This window comes from Telmatherina bonti (assembly GCF_933228915.1).
Source record: "Telmatherina bonti genome assembly, chromosome: 19".
NCBI classification, from domain to species: Eukaryota; Metazoa; Chordata; class Actinopteri; order Atheriniformes; family Telmatherinidae; genus Telmatherina; species Telmatherina bonti.
In genome coordinates this window covers 19,064,231-19,083,744 of record NC_136617.1, presented here as the reverse complement: position 1 = coordinate 19,083,744, position 19,514 = coordinate 19,064,231, and the positions used below count along the sequence as shown (strand labels likewise).

At 37.3% G+C, this 19,514-nt stretch overlaps 3 protein-coding genes across 4 annotated transcripts in view; 2 read left to right on the top strand and 1 right to left on the bottom strand.

The window, feature by feature from the left end:
• Positions 1-211: 211 nt before the first annotated feature.
• LOC306769949 (type-4 ice-structuring protein-like) lies at positions 212-907 on the bottom strand (the record flags this gene model as incomplete). The annotated part of the gene is made up of 3 exons (XM_079258716.1): positions 212-371; positions 661-760; positions 859-907. 3 exons carry the CDS (start codon positions 905-907, stop codon positions 212-214), a joined length of 309 nt encoding a protein of 102 aa, XP_079114842.1.
• Positions 908-7,458: 6,551 nt separating this feature from the next.
• Positions 7,459-14,419, top strand: lix1l (limb and CNS expressed 1 like). Its single transcript, XM_079259010.1, has 6 exons — positions 7,459-7,936; positions 10,017-10,180; positions 10,361-10,501; positions 10,696-10,791; positions 11,195-11,272; positions 11,581-14,419. The coding sequence occupies exons 1-6, from the start codon at positions 7,597-7,599 to the stop codon at positions 11,830-11,832; spliced, it is 1,071 nt and encodes a 356-aa protein (XP_079115136.1). The 5' UTR covers positions 7,459-7,596; the 3' UTR covers positions 11,833-14,419.
• Positions 14,420-15,897: 1,478 nt separating this feature from the next.
• sf3b4 (splicing factor 3b, subunit 4) overlaps positions 15,898-19,514 on the top strand; it is an 8,725-nt gene continuing 5,108 nt past the window's right edge. For both annotated transcript variants that reach the window (XM_079259069.1, XM_079259068.1), the window contains exons 1-3: positions 15,898-15,990; positions 16,816-16,944; positions 17,065-17,616. In XM_079259069.1, the coding sequence (XP_079115195.1) occupies positions 15,957-15,990; positions 16,816-16,944; positions 17,065-17,616 (715 nt within the window). In that variant the 5' untranslated portion in view covers positions 15,898-15,956. The remainder of the gene's footprint in view (positions 15,991-16,815; positions 16,945-17,064; positions 17,617-19,514) is intronic.

The window sequence follows — 19,514 nt, the reverse complement described above, 5'->3', positions numbered from 1 at the left end:
TAGAAAATTAATATTTATCAGTTAAGTGATCAAAACAAGTATTGAATACACACAAATTTTGCGTTTTATGTTTTTATTTGTACTTGGGAACAAAGGTGATTAATGTCAACAAACACTGAAACACATTTTTGTCTCCCTAAGATAAGGCCAGTTCTATGACAAGAAACAGCGGTAAGTGCCTGTGGTGGTGTCTCTCACAAGAGCTGCTGCTTCACTGTTGGAGGTTCTCTTTGGACTTCTTAATGGTCTCACCCAAATTGTCAAGAAATGCCTGGAATTTGGGACTCATGTCTCTCAACGTATCATCCCAGCTGGCGACAGCAGTCTTCAGCTGTTCCTGGAACTCCGCAATCTTGGGCTCTATGGCAGGCCTAATGAGATATGGATGTGACGTTGCAGTAAATAAATGTCAGTCATGTGTCTGATGAATGCTGCACATGTCATCCTTTTATCATTTATACTATTACAGGTAGTCTGTGTGTATAATGTACATAAAACAATTTTTGTAAATGAAGGGGGCCATCTGGGCATATATTTATAATTATTTATTCAAATTTATATTTGTGTCATACAGTTCAACCAGCAAGATGTTAATCATCCTAACATGAACAGTGTCTAGCATTAACTTCCTTATCATGAGTTGTCAATGTTTGTACTCACTCTGTTGCCAGTTCTGAGTTGAGCATCTGAGCCACTTGGGTCTTAACATTCTCAAAGTGCTGGGATAACTTATTAAGAGGTGTTTCTTGTGCAAAGCTTCCTTTAGGATAAAAGAAGAAGCAAAAAGAAAAACAATGTTGAAGTAAGAAGCTTTTAGTCCTGCAAGTAAATCATAAATATTTATCATTTTGGTCATACCCTGTGCCAGAGCAAGCAGGACAACGGCTGCGATGAGGGAAAATTTCATGACTGCTGACTGGATGAGACCCTAGAAAACATCGTAAATCAACCATGATCTGAGGTCTATCTTTCACTGCTGTCCACAGTTCAGACTTTGTGGGAAAGGCTGTTGTTGCCTAATCAGACGATTCAGTGATGAAAGTTTACTAGGAATCTCAGTCTGGCTCCTTGTTTCAAGGTCATTAGATATAAAGTTTAAGTCACAGTCAACTTAGAAACTTTAGGAACTGACTGAAGTATAAGCCATAATAAAATACAGTAAATAATCTGTATGTTTTGAACTTTAAACACTTAAAAAAAAATCTCATCTTCATGCTTTAACCTTAAGTTGCTTTATCAAGAACTTTACCTAAAAACATGAGTAATAACATCAAAGTCAGCGTACACAGCACTGGTGTCACTCTTGGAGTGGGCAAAGTGTCACTTGTTTTAAATATTTTTCTTTAATACTGGACATGTACATGTACAGTACATTTGCCTACTTTTGTATTACACCCTATCCCATTAATATCCGACAAACCTACACAAAACTGACATTTGAGAGATGACAAAAAAACATTAACTCCAATAAAAGCAAATTAGTGGACACTTCTGGTCAATTCTTTGTTTCCAAAAGTACTTTGAAAAAAGGTTGAATATATACTGTACATATAAATATTTTTCTGTATAAAATCAAAATCAATTAAAAATATGATTAAATAAAAGAAAAAAAAAAGTTTTGTGTCTCTGAATCCAACGCAGTGGAAGTCTACAACAAAATGAGACTCACCTGTTGTGTGGGAGAATCCGGACCAGATGGTGCCTTGGTTCAGGACTGTCACACCTCTTATAGTACAGCATGATGATGCGGCTCAGTCGTAAAGCAGACCTGATTGGCTGAGATAATGCTGCTAAACATTGCTGGATGTTTTTTGCTGCTTGGGTACTGACAGTGCTGACCCTTGCTGCGTGTGCAACCTGGACAAACTGAACCAAAGTCCAGCAGTCCCAATGCTGGCTGGTTAGCATCCACCACGATGGGTGCATCTTATCATATAGATTAAATAAAACACTTAAAAATCAGTAAAAGCATCATCACCATGACATTGACACCATGTTTAGAGGGATGTTTGATAGCAAGCAGAACATCTTGTTTAGTTAAGTTTCATTGTATTGCTGACAAAGATAGAAATTTATCACCAGTTTTGTGACTTGCTTTGATGAGTCTTTTCTTCTTCATTCATTCATTTTCCGAACAGCTTTGTTTGATTAAGAGTTACAGGGACACCGGAGCCCATCCTAGCAATAATTTTCTCATCATTATGTGTTTTTAAATCAATATTTTAAAGTCTGTTCCTGGAGGCCCATTGATAGAGATCAGTCACTCTGTGTTACAGAGAAAAAGCTGAACATATGCTGTGTGGACTTATAGAATCCAACTTTAGGAATGTTATCAGGAGGTCTTTTAGTGGAATCCTTACATAGCTTTTATTCATATTGATTGTTTCATCAATTGTGCATTTCATACTACCAAAACATATGACATTGGGTTTTTAAAATAGTTTCATTTATTCTGATTTAGCTTAATTCAACAGGTATAATCACATAAAAGGACTGAAACTTGTGTTTGGATAAAACAAAACTCCCACATATGTAATTAATCTCTGTTTTTACAGCCTAGCATATGAGACTTTTTCATGTAGATGTAATCCCTCTACCTTTGGTTTATATCCAACAGGTTATCTTTATGGTTGCTGTAAACCAATTAATTTTCAGCTCCATCCTGTTCAGTGAAAGATACTTAGTTCATAATGTGTGTTTGGATGGAAATATGCTGGAAGGAAGATTAAACAGCACAGACTGCTGAACAAACGTGTTGAATCTGTTCATCGGCAGGAAAAGCCTGAGCTGGAGTTTTAAGAATTTGATTGAGGTTTATTCAAAACCAGATGTGGAAACATGGACCAATTTTTAAACACAGGATTAATTCTACAGTCCGCTAACAAGAGATGGGCAGCTCAGGAGGGAAAGCAGTCATCTACCAAGTGAAAATTCGGTGGGTCAATTCCAGACTTTTCCTGATTATATTCCACAGTGTCCTTGGGCAAAACACTGAATCCCAAGTTGCCTCTTTATCTGTCTACTGAGGTATAAATGTGTGGGATAGACGCAAAAATTCTTTGTCTATTCATTAATTCATTTTCTATACCACCTGGCCCAGTTCAGGGTCTCAGGGAAGCTGGAGCCTGTCCCAGCAACTAAGTATATAACTATGGTAGTGCGCTTTTCCTGCCAAAGTCAGCAAAGTGCTTTACATGATAAAAACAAGTTATGCATTTTATATGACATATAGTGTAAAAGCGTTTTAGTAGTCAAACATATGAGTTGACAAATGCTAGTCACTTTACATTTAGGTCCAAACACAGAGAAAATTATCATAAAAGATATTATTATAAATTGATAATACATAACAAACCTTGGCCTTGACTTGTTTTTAGACTGTGCATTTACAGAGCTCACGGGCTTATCAGAGCAAGATACGTCCCGACATACTGAGTAAAAACTGGAACAGTATTCAGGAATGATGTGCTGTTTTGTTCTGAAATAAATATTTTATTGAGTACACTGTGCCAGAAAAACTTTGATCATCCCTCATTGTTTGATTTACAGTCATGAAAATGAGAAATCAAACAATGATTTCTGAAATATGTAAATGTACATTTCAATATATTGTTTCATATATGACTTAATACTAATATAGTATAAATAGTGTAGTTATGGAATACTACTTGATACTATAAGATATGGGTACTCCTAAAAGTAATAATATTTTTATTCACTTTATTTCTATCTACTCGTCACGTGGCTGTGTCTAGAATGAATCCCTATGTCCGCAAAAGTACACCATTCCTTCTGATGCATATACCAGAAATTGTGTCCACTGTAGTAACCACTGTGAGTATTTCATGGTTGTTGTCTTTGACTTCATTCAGTGTTAAAATGATCCAACACTCTGTCAAAAACATTGAGGTCCAGCCACTGGAGAGGATTCATCTCCACATAAAATCCATTGCTACTAACTTTCAGCCCAGTTGTTGTGTCATCTACCATTCCTCAGTCTCTTCGCTCAGGTTCCTCTCCTTAAGAAATGCTTCAGACCAGCCGTCTTTACATGGAGACCATTTCTGATGAGACTTCAGGGAACAGCAGGTGGATCGATTGAATGACCAGATGCCTCTATGAGGTCTTAAGTCAGGTTTTTGCCAGATTTGTTAGTGTTTTATTTTTCTTTTCTATTACATCATTCTCAGATACAGCTCATCTACTGTAGATAATCTTTTCGACCTGCCAGTTCTTCTTTTGTCCTTCACATATCCAGTTATCTACATTTTTTAAGGACTTAGTGCACCATGATGGGATAAGCAATGTATTTGATTAATATCTCTTGGGGAATTTGTTGGTTCAAACATGCTATTTCATGTCAGCAACAATGAGTCATCCTTAAACTGTTTTCTAAATACAACTTAATATTTTTGATTGTTTATTTGAATGAGACAGTGCATATGGATTTAGCAGGTTGCTAATTTCCCTCCGTAGTCTCATAAAAGGAAACGCATAACATCAACGAAAGTAATACAGTACCATAAATAAGAAAGCAATAACAAGAATAGCAACAAAACAGTCTGAGAGAAAGACATATGGCAATAAAGCTTGCTTTAATGTCTTTATAATAAAGTGTTAATATCAAAATATATAATCGGATTATTTCTTTGCACATTATCTCATCTTCATTTGTCTTTACAACAGGCTGCTGGTAACTAAGCGCCTAAAGCTATGTTTTAAAATATCTTATTTGCTAAGTTTTCAGTTGTAGACACATCTCTGTTCTTCAGTTCGGTGTCTTATATATGTTTGAATGATTTATAGGTCAGTTTTAAGTGGCCTAACAGACAAAAACAAAACAAAAAAAGTCTTCCTAAAAGCACTAGGGTCAAAGCTGGACAGAAGGTGAGTGAAAAAGCAGCCAATGCGTCTCTCCTCGCCCCCTCCAAAAGAAAGTAAGAAGAAAATAAATCACTTCAAAAAGACCTTTTGCAATCCTGGACTATTGCTCAAGGGTACTTTAAAAGATGAAAAGCTTATCTTGATCCCTGGAAGCAAAATGTAGAAAAGGGTTGTATAAAATTCATTAATTGCTGACATAACATGTAAACAACTGCTTAAAGATTTGACGAAAGTTTAGCAGAATACTGTGCTGTATTCTGCAAAAACAGCTGTCTGACCCATGCAACAGGTGGTTTACTGTTCTATAAAATGATACTCAAGTCAGTGACCTGACAGCTTTAACTTAACAAATTTCTTGAGTTAATCAGCAATTGTTCCGCAGTTAGATAAACGTTTGTTAAATCATCTTACAGTGATAAAGATTCTGATTATTTTATCGCTTAGTAATAATAATCATTTGTTCAACAATGAGAAAGGGAGAGAGAGAGAGAGAGATAGGATGACATTGTATTTTTAGGTCAGAGGATACTTAATAGAAGTGTTTGGAAGCCTCTTGGTTTAAAGATATATCCATCATGGGGCCCCCTGGTCTGTTGCTATGACAATCTGCTGTGCAAGAGTAAAACACTCAACGCACACTTGGACAAACTGAACATTACAAAGCTGGGAAATAAAGTCAGTTGCCAGATATCAGAGGAAATGAACATAAGGCTGTCAGCTGCATAGCTGAGGTTATTAGCTCATGTCCTGAATTGAAAGCATGCCCTCAAGCGAGTCAAAGACTCGTTACAGTTATAATAAATTATTCTCTCCTCTCATGTATCTGAGTTTTAGCCATTTTTTTCTTGGCTACTCTTAGATTTTCCCAGTATTTTGCTCAGTTTTATGTATTTTTAAAGATGTTTTGTGGAACACATGAGTTGTCATTTTTATTTTAAAGCAGATTCAGCTTTAAAAAGATTTATTCCAATGCTCCCTTGTTCCTCCTCTGAACTTTGCAAGCCTCTTCTCAAACCACAGTCTGAATGAATTATTACGAAACATCCAGATAGTCATCTTTTTTTTTAGTTTTTCTTTTTTTTTTTTTTTTAGGAAGCACAGGAGGAGGTCTCATTTCCTCTTCTAATTCTTTGTTCTGCCCAAAGTAGGTGGTCCACCAGATCTGAGTGGCACCCACGTACTTTAAACCTGCATGATATTTTAAATAAATAAGCATGATTTCCTTTTTGCCCTCTTATCAAGTCAACTGTGTTACTCCGCTTCCAAGCATAATCACATGCTTCAGGCAGCAGAGCTGGAGCTGCAAAACCACACTGCTGTTGTTCTCCATTGCAACCACAGGAGAACAGAGGAGGCTCAGATTTCTTGGCTTGATATTGCTGACTTTCCAATGATGCCTTCATGTTCAACACAAACTGTTGGGCATATTGAAGCAGCATGCATGTGTTACAGTTTCACTAACTTACTCTGTATTAAATCCTTCTTGCTCTGTCTGAGAAATGATTAACTGATGTTTAACACATGTGTAACACATTCCGTTTTTAATTCCCACAAACAGTGAAGTAATTTCCTTCATGCAGCAGCTGTTGAGGGGTTATTTGTAGTTATTATGCTACATAGTTTTCTTTTAATTTTGGTGGTTGTTACTGGTATTTTCACAGTGACTATATCTTTCACTATTAACCAGTAAATGCATTATTATGTACTGTATTGTCATAAAAATATTGAGCTACCCCTCATGTCTTCATTTAAACAGCAGCTAGTTGCAATGCTTTAATGTAACATGCAAATATAATAAGTTAAAAAAAAAAAAAAAACTTCACAAGGTTTGTGCAATTTTAGCTTAAAAAAAATAAACCCCTGGTTTATGCCCCTTGTCATTCAGCACAGTCTGAACCCTTTTATTCAAATTTTATGTAAATTTTGAGTATTCTTTAAGAAAAGCTCTCCAGCTTCCCTCCCCCTTTGCTGTCCTTTATTTTTGTTTCTCCTAATGTGATTTCACACTGTTTAAAATGTTCAGATCCAGGTTCACCGGAGGATTCATGGTGCCTTATGACCCTTTGCCATTGATTTTTGTCCAGTTCTTTTATCATTCTGTAAATACCTAAGCCTTTCCCTTTCTTAAGATCATTTTAAAACATTACAGGACATAACACATACAGAATGTGTCAGAATGAAGGTAAAAGACTATTCCAGAAAGTCAATCCACCAGAATGGAAATTACTCCAGATGTAGAATATTGGAAGATGAAGAGAAGTCATGGTTAAAACCCCTAACACACTGTCTGTTTAACAGTGAAAGAAAAACATCACTCAACAAATAACACATTAAAACGCGCACGAACAGTAAAATAAACCAACAGGAGACAAATACCAAGCAAACTAAAAAGAAACAAGCTACAAAAAGACAGAATTTTACATCTACAGTGAAAACGTGGACGCTAGATGAAAAGCAGCAGCATCCGAGGGGTCTTTGAACGCATCATTTGACGGACAATCCCACAAACCTAATCCAGAGAGTGAGGATGTACAGCAGCAGCAGCGGCACTGTTTTAGCGTCCGTTATGCGCTGATTTGGGTGGTGACTGACCAAACTCTGCTCAGCCTTTGTTTCTCACACCTTTACACTGACTTTTTCGGCAGGCAGCTGTTTAATTAATCGGTGCAGTTTCCCTCCTGAGCCGGACTTCGCAGACGTTACGTCGGGACAATGGAATCTAACGTGATCCCGGACAGTATCCGCCCTCAGAGGCTGCAGCCGGGGATTGGATTCGGTTCAGGACCAACCGGGACCCTCCGCTCCTCTCTCCGGCCCGGGGTTACGGTCCCCATCGCGCCTCTGCTGCCCCCCTCGGCCTCACTGTCTGCTTCCTCCGGGCCTCCTCCACCGCCACCGCCGCTGCAGCTCCACAGCCTGTACGGCAGCATGGGACCCGTGCTGGGGCCGGGGGCTAGCGGCCACTGTAACCCCGGGAACCCAGCGGTGCTGAAGGAAGCTGTAGAGGCTGTGGTCCGCAGCTTCGCTAAACACACACAAGGCTACGGCAGAGGTAATGTCCTGTTGTGTCCCTACAAACGTGGATAACGACGGTAATGTGTGTAACGTGGAGGTAAAGGTGGTAATTTGTGTCATACAGTTTCAGATTGTAGTTGGGGAGGGGAGTTTGGAGAGAGCCACTTTCAGCTGCGCCATTTGTTTGGAGCAACGCGCAAACACACATTCCTGCAATGCTTGTGGCTGCACTTTAATATACCATGCTCTGATGGTTTTTACTTCATCAACTATCAGTAAAGGTTTTACTTTTACAGTGACTTCATCATTTCGTCATAGGGATGAAGAACCTAGATGTGTGGGAGTTTAGGGTTGGCATTACACAAAACATGTCAATTAATGAATGACATTTCCCAGGTCAGCTTGGCAGAAATTCTGCCTCCTGACAGCAACTCATCAACATTTCTCACCCAGCAGTGGTTTCAATGGTATGGTAAGGGTTTAGTCATGTGGATTTGGGCCAGATTGTGTGGAGATTCAGAAAATTAAGCCACATCTATCCAATTATGGACCATTTGGGGTGATCTGAATGTGGTTCAGTTTTAGCAACCAAACTTGGCACTCTGTAATTGGGCCAATTTTGGGCTGAGATTAAGAACATGATCCGAGCATCTAATACAAACTTTATGTTTATGTACCAATTATGACAAGATTAAAATGGTTTATATTCTAATAGATTTGTTTTAGGACTTGTATATTTGTAGTTTCATGGTTTTCTCCCTCAACTACCAGTGCAGAGTAGAGAAAACCATATCTCGTTCTAATAATAGACCTAAAACGGAAACAGCGTTTGCAGTTGGATGTGAGAGAGGTGTTCCTGCCCCATCCTAATAGGATTTATTTCCAAAAGATTGTCCCTAAGTGCACTGACTAACAGCTTTGTCCCTCCTTCATCGCATTTAGACTACTTAACAACCTCAACATTAGCAGAAGACTGCTGTAGGATAGGCAAAACTACACAAATTTTTAAAGATGCTTTATTCTGTCACTATAACTAAAGCATTCTTTTTTAGTGTTGTAGTTAAAAGTGAATCATGTATGCACATTTCTGGGCATGCAGGTTAAAATACAGGCCATTAAAACATTGCTCTATGGGCCAGAGCCTGGAACTTTACATGTGCTCTAGTCTCTCAGCGTTTCCTGCGTCTTTCCACTTTTATCGTAAAGGAAATGGCCAGAAACTGGTAGTAAACAGACCTTAAAGCTTTATCTTACCCCTGTGTGCTCACATTGTTTGACTCCTGTTTCTGAGAAATAGTTGCGCATATCTAGTAACACAAATTCACGATATCATCTTATTTCTAGAGGTAGTACCATTTGAGATTAAAACTTGTCTAAAAGCCCTTGCATGCAGTTCTGCATGGTGTTGATTTAGATTGTCTTGGTGCATTTAGTGTCTTTATGTAATCCCAGATTGATTTGAGGTCAACCATCTGTTGCAGGGTTCCCTCTTGCTGAAGATGCTTCCTTTTGATTCTGGTAATGTGTTTGGACACACTGTCAGGCTGCAGAATTACTTTAGGACTAGGCGCCTCCCTGATGGTAGTGTAGGGTGTAGATCAGTGTAAATAAACATCTGAAAAGCACATCAATCTTATTTTATGACTTACAAACAACAGGATGACAGCATATGCTGGCTGTTTTACTGCCCCTCAGTGGGAGAAAAGAGATAGACATTTTTTAAAATCACGACATGCCTTATAGATGGCTGACAGAGGTATGAGTTGTACATTCATGGGCCCAAATACTCAGAGCTAAACTAATAGACTACTGCTCTTCCATTTCTCTGCAGACCCAAACCATAGCAACTATTTCTGACTCACTTGCAGATGCTACTGCACTGCTTTGTTTTTGTTTCCTATTGAAACCAAGAAATATGACTTTGTTACTTGAGCACTTATAAGTGTTGAGGGTGTTTCTCTTTTAGAGCTTTCTTCCTCTTGGCTGCCACTTGGATTTTTTTTATTTTTTTTTTCCCAACAAAAGACAAAAACACATTGAAGGTGCTTATGATAAAAACAATGTTTGGTGCAGCTGGCACAGTGTGATGAGGCCTGTTTGGTGTCTGTGCCCTTCAGTAAACGTGGTGGAAGCGTTGCAGGAATTCTGGCAGATGAAGCAGACCAGAGGTGCCGACCTGCGAAACGGGGCTCTGGTTGTTTATGAAATGGTCCCATCCAACAGCCCTCCATATGTTTGCTTTGTCAGCCTTCCAGGCGGCAGCTGCTTTGGAAGTTTCCAGGTACTTGATCTGCATGATTTTTATGAGATTAAAAAAAGGGATACTGGTGCCTTTGTTGTCAGTAAATATAATTAGTCCTGGCGACCTTTCCCATCGTAAGATTCAAACAGTTGCCATCATCAGTCTTTTGGTTGTGTATTTATACATCTGACTGTTTGTGTTTTCTTCGTTGTTTGACAGTTTTGTCCAACAAAGGCAGAGGCGAGGCGCAGTGCTGCCAAGATTGCTTTGATGAACTCTGTTTTTAACGAACATCCTTCTCGTCGAATTACGGACGATTTCATTGAGAAGAGTGTGAATGAGGCGCTGGCCTCCTTCAATGTAAGTCATCTTAGATACTGTTTGAATGGTAGAAGATGTTCATTTGGGCACCATGAATACAAGGAGAAGGTTTTCTCTCAAGAATATGCTCATCGACTAACACAGACACACCAAATTTCCTCAAAAATATGCAACTAAGCAAAACATTTCAGTTACACTTGTCTGTTTAACTGGCAGTTGTTGTTTTTTCACAGGGAAACCGGGAAGAGGCTGATAATCCCAACACAGGAATTGGGGCGTTTCGCTTCATGCTGGAGTCCAACAAAGGAAAGTCCATGCTGGAGTTTCAGGTGAATAAAAAGATTTTAATTTACATCTGATGCGATACAGACAAGGAAATGTCTGAGTTCACAATTTGTGTGAAAGTTTGGTGTGTGTGTACTCAGCTTGACTCTGAAGTGCACAGTAAAAGAACTAAAAGTTATTTGAAAGAGATTTTTAGCTGGGATGACTTGTCGCATACCAACTCATGACGTTACTTGCCGCAGTTTTGGAAGCACATGTGACCTGTTTTATCGTTTATTAAGAGCAGGCAGCTTTAAGCTGGAACATCTTAACTCTGTTTCTAATTGGAAACAGCAAGTCTGAAGGCAGCGTTCATTGCTTACACTATTAAATGACTAAAGTTTGAGCTTTTTGAAGTGAGTTTGGGCTCTCATTCTTGCTGGTTTGGGTGTTTTTTCTGTGCTTTAGGAGCTGATGACTGTGTTCCAGCTGCTGCACTGGAACGGAAGCCTCAAAGCTATGAGAGAGCGACAGTGTTCCCGACAGGTACTTTGAGACATTAAACACATCCTACATGACTTTTATCATTCATGTACCAGGCCCGCTTTTATTTTTCACAAAGAACTTTTTCAACTACAAATCATAAGCTACGACTTTCTCTACCTAAAGATTTTGTTCAAAGTTCAGTTTTGTTCTCATCCTGGGTGGCAGCATTGCTGTTAGACAGAAAGCTTATTAAATGATCGAAAATGAACCTGAATTTTATTTATTGAGACACATTTAAAGCACTGAGACTAAAAAATAACCCTTGAAATGAACTTGGAAATGACTATGGGATATGGTTGAACTTTCAGGAGGTGCTGGCTCATTACTCCCACCGGGCACTTGACGATGACATGCGCACTCAGATGGCAGCCGACTGGGTGAACCGAGAGCAGAGTGTGGCGGGCACCATTGCGCAGGAGCTGGCCTCGACAGAGCGAGAATTGGAGGACGCCAGGCTGGCAGGCAGAGAACTACGCTTTTACAAAGAGAAGAAAGACATCATGATGTTAGCCGTGGGTCAACTCAGCGCAGCCAACGCCGCCACTCTGCCCTCACACTAAAGCTTTGTAGGAAACACCCTGTTGACACTGTTGGATTCTTGGTTACAGTGTCGATCGCTTTTCTGAACATTCGAGGTTTTGTTTTGCAACAAAAACCAGGTAATCAGACCTTTACTTACAGTATGGTGCAGCTTTCTATAAAACAAACACGCTGTAGCCATTACCTCTTTGTGCCTACAAATTACAGGATACTTCTTTATCAGCTCCTGTAAAAAAAAAAAAAGAAAAAAGTGCTTGCCATGCCACCTGGTGTCTGTAGATTTTCACTATTTCACACTGCAGTTACCTAGCAGACCTACAGAAAACAAAATCTAGTCATGATCAGTGAATGTACTAAACACACGAGGAGTTGAGATCATGTCAGACTAGTGTGTTTCTTAAAGGTTCTGGGTGTATTGCATGCATATTAAGATAAAAAAAAAATTGGATTTTATAGTGTATAAAATCATACACTAAATATTTATAAAATAAAATACACAAGTCACTCTGACATTATATATGAGGAAAAAAAATGACAGGCTGCTCATATTAATTCAGTTTCACTGTCAACATACTGTAAGTATGAGAACATTTAGAGTAATACTAAAAAGTAAGCTTACAAACACATAATAACTTGTGGGTACTTTGTTAAAAATGTCAGCAGCTGACTGCTCTGACAGCAGCTCAGGTTTTTTAAAAAAACATCAGATGGTGAATCGTCACTATGTTGTTTTGTTTATTTTTTGTTTGTGAAGGCTCTTGGCTTTGTTAGAAGTCGTTGTGCGCTTGTTGACCATGACACTAGTCGAATGTATATTTTTAGTGTGCTATTGCCTAAAGGACCTACAACGAAACTCTGTTACTCTATAGGATTTGCTCATGTGATACAGATTGTGTTTGTGAAGTGTTTCAGTGAGAATTCTTTTTTTAAAAAGTTGGTGCTTAAGAGGACTAGAGGTATAGTTTTATGGCCAGAAAATGAGTTTGGAGTTTCAACCTGATTAACTTTTTAAGATACTGGAACCAGTTCTTTTTATTTTTTGGCAGCACTTGTATATCTACAGATGAAAGAACATAACATATCCAGCACTTGTTAGCTAAAAAATTTGATACTATTACAAAGTAAAATCTTTAAATGACTAAAATATATTTTAAAGCATTATAAGGATGAAGGCATTTTATCAAGTAGCCTTTTAAAGACCCCATGTAAATGAGGCGAGAGTTTAATGGATCCATGGCTCTAGTTTGAGGGAAATATGGTATGAAATTAGTGCGAGTTAAAACAGCAGGGAAGCTTAAACGTTCTGCCAAATGCTGAGTTGTCAACAGCAGAAACTGATTATACAAAATCCAAGAAGGCACATAAAAAACAAAAGAAGAAAGGGCTGAGTATGATTAAATCCAGATTTGTTTTTATTATTTTATTTGCCATTTCTCTTTTCTGGGACATTGTGCCTTGAGATTGGCAACATCCAACATTTAGAGCTTTAAAAAAAACAAAAATGCCTAATCTTATTTAACGGGGTCTTTAAAGGGATATATTTTTCCTTTGCGTATTAAGATTTCATTGTAAGTTAATGTTACATTTTGTAGCAATAGGGTAGATAAGAGGGTTAAAATCCATGCTCATGTCTGCCTCAGCATACAGCAGGTTACCTTAGCATAACAACAGCTAGCTTGGCTCTGCACAAAGGTGGCAAACCTAGACTGTATATAAAAGGCGGCAAAGCAGTGTTTCCATGTTATTTTCATGAGTTTAAATTATTACAAACTCAAAATGGTATAAATCCCAATTAATAATTTTATAGGAGCTTTTGTACACTTTGCGGAGACTCTGATGGAGAGACTGGCCATTATCAGGACAAAATTCAGCTAGCTGCTTGATTTATAGCGGTATATTGAGGGTAGTTTTCATTCATGCCATAATTCCTCAATATGGCATTTAATTTTGAAGGATTTATTTTGCAAAAGCTGACCAGTGTAACTTTATAAACATGTCTTACTTGTTTATAACTCATCTTTTGCAGTCTAATTGTTGAGAACTTTGCAGCTCTCGCTAGTAATAAGTGAAAATCCTATAAACATTTTTACCTCATGTATCATATATCTGCACCTTTAACTCTTGTTATTGTATTGTTTTTGTTTTCTTTTTTAAAAATCACATTTTAAACATCCACATAAACGTATTTACCCAGAATCTCAAAGGCAGAAGCTTTTTCAGTGATTGTACGGTCTCATAAGCCATTAAACAAAAACATGATTAATGAGTAAAAACTCAAACTTTCAATGACATTTATGTAGGAATGAAACTGGGGATCATAAATGATATTTCTGATATTCCTGTCAAGATGCTCAATATGTTGCCTTTGCTTTTTTATTTTTTTAACGTAAAACTTTTAATCTGATGGTTCTTCATTCAAACGCTTTTGAGTTTTCTTTATCATTATCAATTAAAGCTTTTTTTAACCAGTATTTTTTCTATGATCTATTTCATGAAGAAAACTGCTTTGGCTTTTTATTTTTTGGCTTTGATGCATGATGTTTAAGATTTTTAATTTGTATGTTTCATATACGACACAGTATTGTTTTATAAGCGTTTCTGAAAGCCCTAACTGTGCGTATTTTCTATGAACATTTTGTACTCTGTGTTTATACTTTTGGTAGATTTACATGTATATGTAATAAACCAATTTATACAAATGCTAGAGACTGTCAGATCTCTTATTTGTCTGGTTTAGTGCAACTTAATGAAATATTGAAGATGAAAATAAAAACAAATCATAATGATTTATTTTTATGGAATTTTTAACATTTATTTTACAAAAAGATTGAGGTTTTTGGTTTTTTTTTTTGTTTTTTTTCTACTGTCCTTCACTATGAAACCTTATCAACTGATATCACAATCCAGTAATAATGAGCAAAAAAACCCAAAAATAACCAGATCTAAAAGCAATACATTTATTTTGGCACGCATGTTGAAGCTTCGTAAGTCAAAATGTTTCCTTTAAGTCTGCATTTCAGTATTCAAATGGCAGACTCTGAATTATCTGTAAACAACATGGATCCGTCTTGGGGCCATGCAATGGGGTGATGGGTATTTACTTGGTCCCCCAGTGCCAGTTAAGCATGGTTTGAACACCACAGCCTACCTGAATATTGATGACCAAGTCTATCCTTTTATGGCTGCATTGTACCCATCTTCTGAATGCTACTTCCACAAGAATAATGCACCATGCCCCGAAATGCAAATCATCTTAAACTTGTTTCTTCAACATAAAAATGAGTTTGTTGTACCTTAATGGCCCCCACAGTCACCGGATCTCAATCAAATAAAGCACCATTGGGATGTGGTGACATGAGTGATCCACATGAAGCCAACAAATCTGCAACAACTGTGTGATGCTATCATGTACTAGTACTAGTAAAAGCAAGATGTACTGAATAAAGTAGCCAGTGAGTGTATATTAAACTCTTTCAGAGAAAAAAAAAAGTGCTGTCTGAGTAGCATCACAATGTACCCTCAAAGCCACAGTAACAGGAACTAAGTAAATAGTAATGGAACACACCATTCACTGCCTGTAATATGCTGGAAAAGCATAAAACAAGAGGAAAGGATTCATTGTGGTATTTCTCTTCTTATACCATGCAAATGATACTAAACCTAGAATTACCAACTATGATAACCTCCACAAGCATTATTGATAGGTGTCAATCTATATCAGACATTTATGAGACATCTGCAACATAACATGAATAAAATAGATATGATTGATACTAAGGCTTTTAAAATAAGCCTGCTGCCTGCTCTTAATAATTCCAGGAAACAGTTTAAATCCACTATTGATTTAAGAGAGTTTGGCAATGAGATATAGCCAATAACTAAGAGCAAATGCAACCAGAAAATGATGGAAAGAAAAAGTTATGTTCAAGTAGTTAAAAAAAAAAAAAATTCTTTATCCTACTGTAAAATATAATGGGATTAATGAAAGCAATCTTCAACTAAAATGTTATTGTAGCTTGTAAATTTGACAAATGGTGCAAAAAAAAAAAAAGGGGGGGGGGGGGGGGGGAGTGGCGTCTGAATGAAGCGCCGGAAGAGGCGGGACTTCCTGTTCTCAACGCTCCCCCTGCGTCTGTCGTTCAACATGGCAGCGGGACCAATTTCAGAAAGAAACCAAGGTAACCTAATCATTTATTCCCTTTTCCATCCATTGATCCTTACTATTTACAGGCATAAATATGTATATCATAATGTAATCTGCTATCGTGTTTTTCTAAGCAACGGTGTACACATATTTAGCCATTAGTTTGTGAGAAACAATAGATCGAACACATGGAGTTGTTAGCTTAGCTTATTGCTACTTAAGCCATACATTTAATTTTTATTAAGTCGTTCAAATTGCAGTTTACACTCAACCTAATTATATACAGTTTTGTTTTTAATAATATAAACGAGTGCGGATTTTGTAAAACCAAAACAGATGTTGTCAGCTAACAGCTAAAGTTAGCCTAACAAATAGAGAGAATAGCATGAAGCAAAACACAGGAAGAACTGGCAATAAGGGCTATCAAAGCTTATTTAAGAAAGAAAGTTATTTAAATTCGCCGTATCACAAGTTTACAAAAAGATTGTCTTTCATTAACATCTATTCAGTATTATTTCAGGTACTTGTTTGCACGACTAAGATGCTAACAGTTTTCATTCATCGCAAGTGTATGATGCACACTCCTTGTTTATAATCTAAATGTAAGAAACTTGGATTATCATAGATAACCGAATTTCAAGGAAATTTTAGATCACTGGAGATTATTCAAATACACGAAGAACATTAGTAAACCTTAAATATGCACTTTAGGTTGTTGTAGAGCACGAGTGACAATTAAAAAAGACAGCAGGGTCAACAGTTTTCTTTTACTTTGGTTATTGAAAAATTTCACCTGATATACATGCTTTTTGTCATTGAAGCTTACTTTTCGTCATGATGGTTATTTTTCTGGTTTTAGATGCCACTGTGTATGTTGGTGGTCTGGATGAGAAAGTGTCTGAGCCCTTACTCTGGGAGCTTTTTCTGCAGGCTGGTCCTGTAGTCAACACACACATGCCCAAAGATCGTGTCACGGGCCAGCATCAAGGTGAGTATTAACTAACATTTTGCTTTATAGGGCAGAACAAAAACCTCTGAAAATAGTGTATTCTTAATGAGTTGCGATATGAATGTATGTAACCTACATAACTGGTTTTACTTTTCTTAGGTTATGGCTTTGTGGAGTTCCTCAGTGAAGAGGATGCTGACTATGCTATTAAAATAATGAATATGATCAAGCTTTATGGCAAACCAATTAGGGTCAATAAAGCTTCAGCACACAACAAAAACCTGGATGTTGGTGCCAACATCTTCATTGGTAACTTGGACCCAGAGATTGATGAGAAACTGCTCTATGACACATTTAGTGCATTTGGTGTGATTCTGCAAACTCCAAAGATCATGCGAGACCCAGACACCGGCAACTCCAAGGGTTATGCCTTTATCAATTTTGCCAGTTTTGATGCATCAGATGCAGCCATTGAGGCCATGAACGGCCAGTACCTCTGCAACAGGCCCATCACGGTGTCATACGCCTTTAAGAAAGATTCAAAAGGAGAGCGTCACGGCTCAGCTGCAGAACGACTCCTGGCTGCACAAAACCCTCTGTCCCAGGCAGACAGGCCACACCAGCTGTTTGCAGATGCCCCACCACCACCCACTGCCCCAACACCAGTACTCACCACATTAGGAGCTGGAATTCCCATTCCAGGCTTGACTGGTAAGTACTTTCTTTTATGATGTATGTATAAAATATAAAATATGTAAAAATTTTGAATATTGTTTGATCACCTGTTGCGATGCATTGCACAACTGTTTTGTTTGCACTGTTTTAGTTAATGTAAAAGAATATTGATCTGATTTAATAAGGCAACATATCTTACATTCTTGTCTTGTAATTTAAGAGATTGTGTAGAGGTGCACTGTCAAACACTGGAAACCCCTCTCATTTTCCTGCATGCAGCAAACAGCAATTCATACTGCTCTAAGAATTGTTAAAGGCTGTATAATTACCTCCAACAAGGATGTTATGTTATTAGTCTGTTTGCTGTCAACTTCATGATGGCTTTTTGTGATATTTTTTTTTTTTTTTTTTTTTTGGCCGATGATGAGTCTAGCTTAGACTCCATCAAATTTTGGGAGTGATCTGAAAGGAAATGTTTCTTCACAATATGGATGGAAATAAGCTGCTTCTCAGAGGTGCTTTTCTAGTTCCTTTTCTAGTTCCTAGTAACTTTTGTCAAGATCAGCAGTAATTATTAGGCTACGTATTATTCGGTCATGGCTCTTTGTATCGGATACATTAGTTGGAACTTTTAAAAAAAATTGTTAAATGAAAACATGAACATGTGAATTTATGAGGCCCAATTAAACTTGCATAGCAGTATGAAATGAAGTGGGATGCCGTATAATAAGGAGTTTAAAAAAAAAAAAAACCAAAACACATAATGTAGCAGAGAACAACTCCCATAAGCCTATATGACCATTTTCAGCTGAATGTGGCAAACATATTGGATATCTGCTTTCTTTAGCCACCAATATCAGAATCAACATCAGCCCCAAAAGTCTTATATTGGTCGGGCTCTAATTTCCTTACCCAAAGACTCTGTCTGGTCCATCTCTCCTCCATGTGTCTACCTGAAGTCAATATAACTTTATTCTTTATGTGTTAATGTGTTAAGAAATAATAGGGCATTAATTCCTCTGATTCCACTTGTTCTTTCACACTAGTATTGATTCTCTAGTGTCAGAACACTTTTATGAATACAGAGTGTACTGCAGACTAGTCCATCTGAAATAGGGGGATGGAGACTTTTCTCTTTTCTGGATGCAAAATAAGAGAAGGGGCACAGCTTGTGAGCCTGCATGAATTCAGTCTTAATAATGAGAGATGGACAGATGATATTGATAATAAGGCTCAGATGTAAGTCGCTTTGGAAAAAAGCGTTTGCTAAATGACTAAAGAGTAGATGAAAGTCTCAGTTGCATTCAAACTTATGACGGTTAAAATTTTATATCTTCAACCAATCATTTCATAATCAAAACAGCCCGTCCCTCAGCGCAAACATGCAGGATATCAGTCAGTGTGTCTGATCATCACTTCTTAAAAAGAGCCCCCACCACTTTTTTTAAACTGCAAAACATGGTTTAAGCAACCAGCAGAGAAGAAAACATTACATTTGAGGGAAAAATCTGCAAATCTGATATGAGATGTGACCCATGTTTATCCATCAACAAAAACAATTAGTTTGTTTTGGCTGTTTCATATGTGTACCTTATACAGGCTTAATAAACAGGATATAAATCTCAGCCTTAAAATTTGCTCAGCTAAATCAAGCTATCTTTCTCTAAGATCTTCTCTAAGATCTCCAAGATATCTTTATCTAAGTTATCCATTACAGTCAACTGGTTGACAGCTCATGTAAGAAGTGTGTGTGTGTGTGTGTGTATATATATATATATATATATATATATATGTACAAATATATATATATATATATATATATATATATATATATGTACAAATATATATATATATATATATATATATTTGTACATATATATATATATATATATATTTGTACATATATATATATATATATATATATATATATATTT

Excerpts from the sequence above, each read along its gene's own strand:
- lix1l (XM_079259010.1), top strand. The coding sequence starts at position 7,597 with ATGGAATCTAACGTGATCCCGGACAGTATCCGCCCTCAGAGGCTGCAG. Across the intron at positions 10,181-10,360 it reads GCTGCTTTGGAAGTTTCCAG|TTTTGTCCAACAAAGGCAGA; the intron begins GTACTTGATCTG and ends GTTGTTTGACAG. Across the intron at positions 11,273-11,580 it reads AGCGACAGTGTTCCCGACAG|GAGGTGCTGGCTCATTACTC; the intron begins GTACTTTGAGAC and ends TTGAACTTTCAG.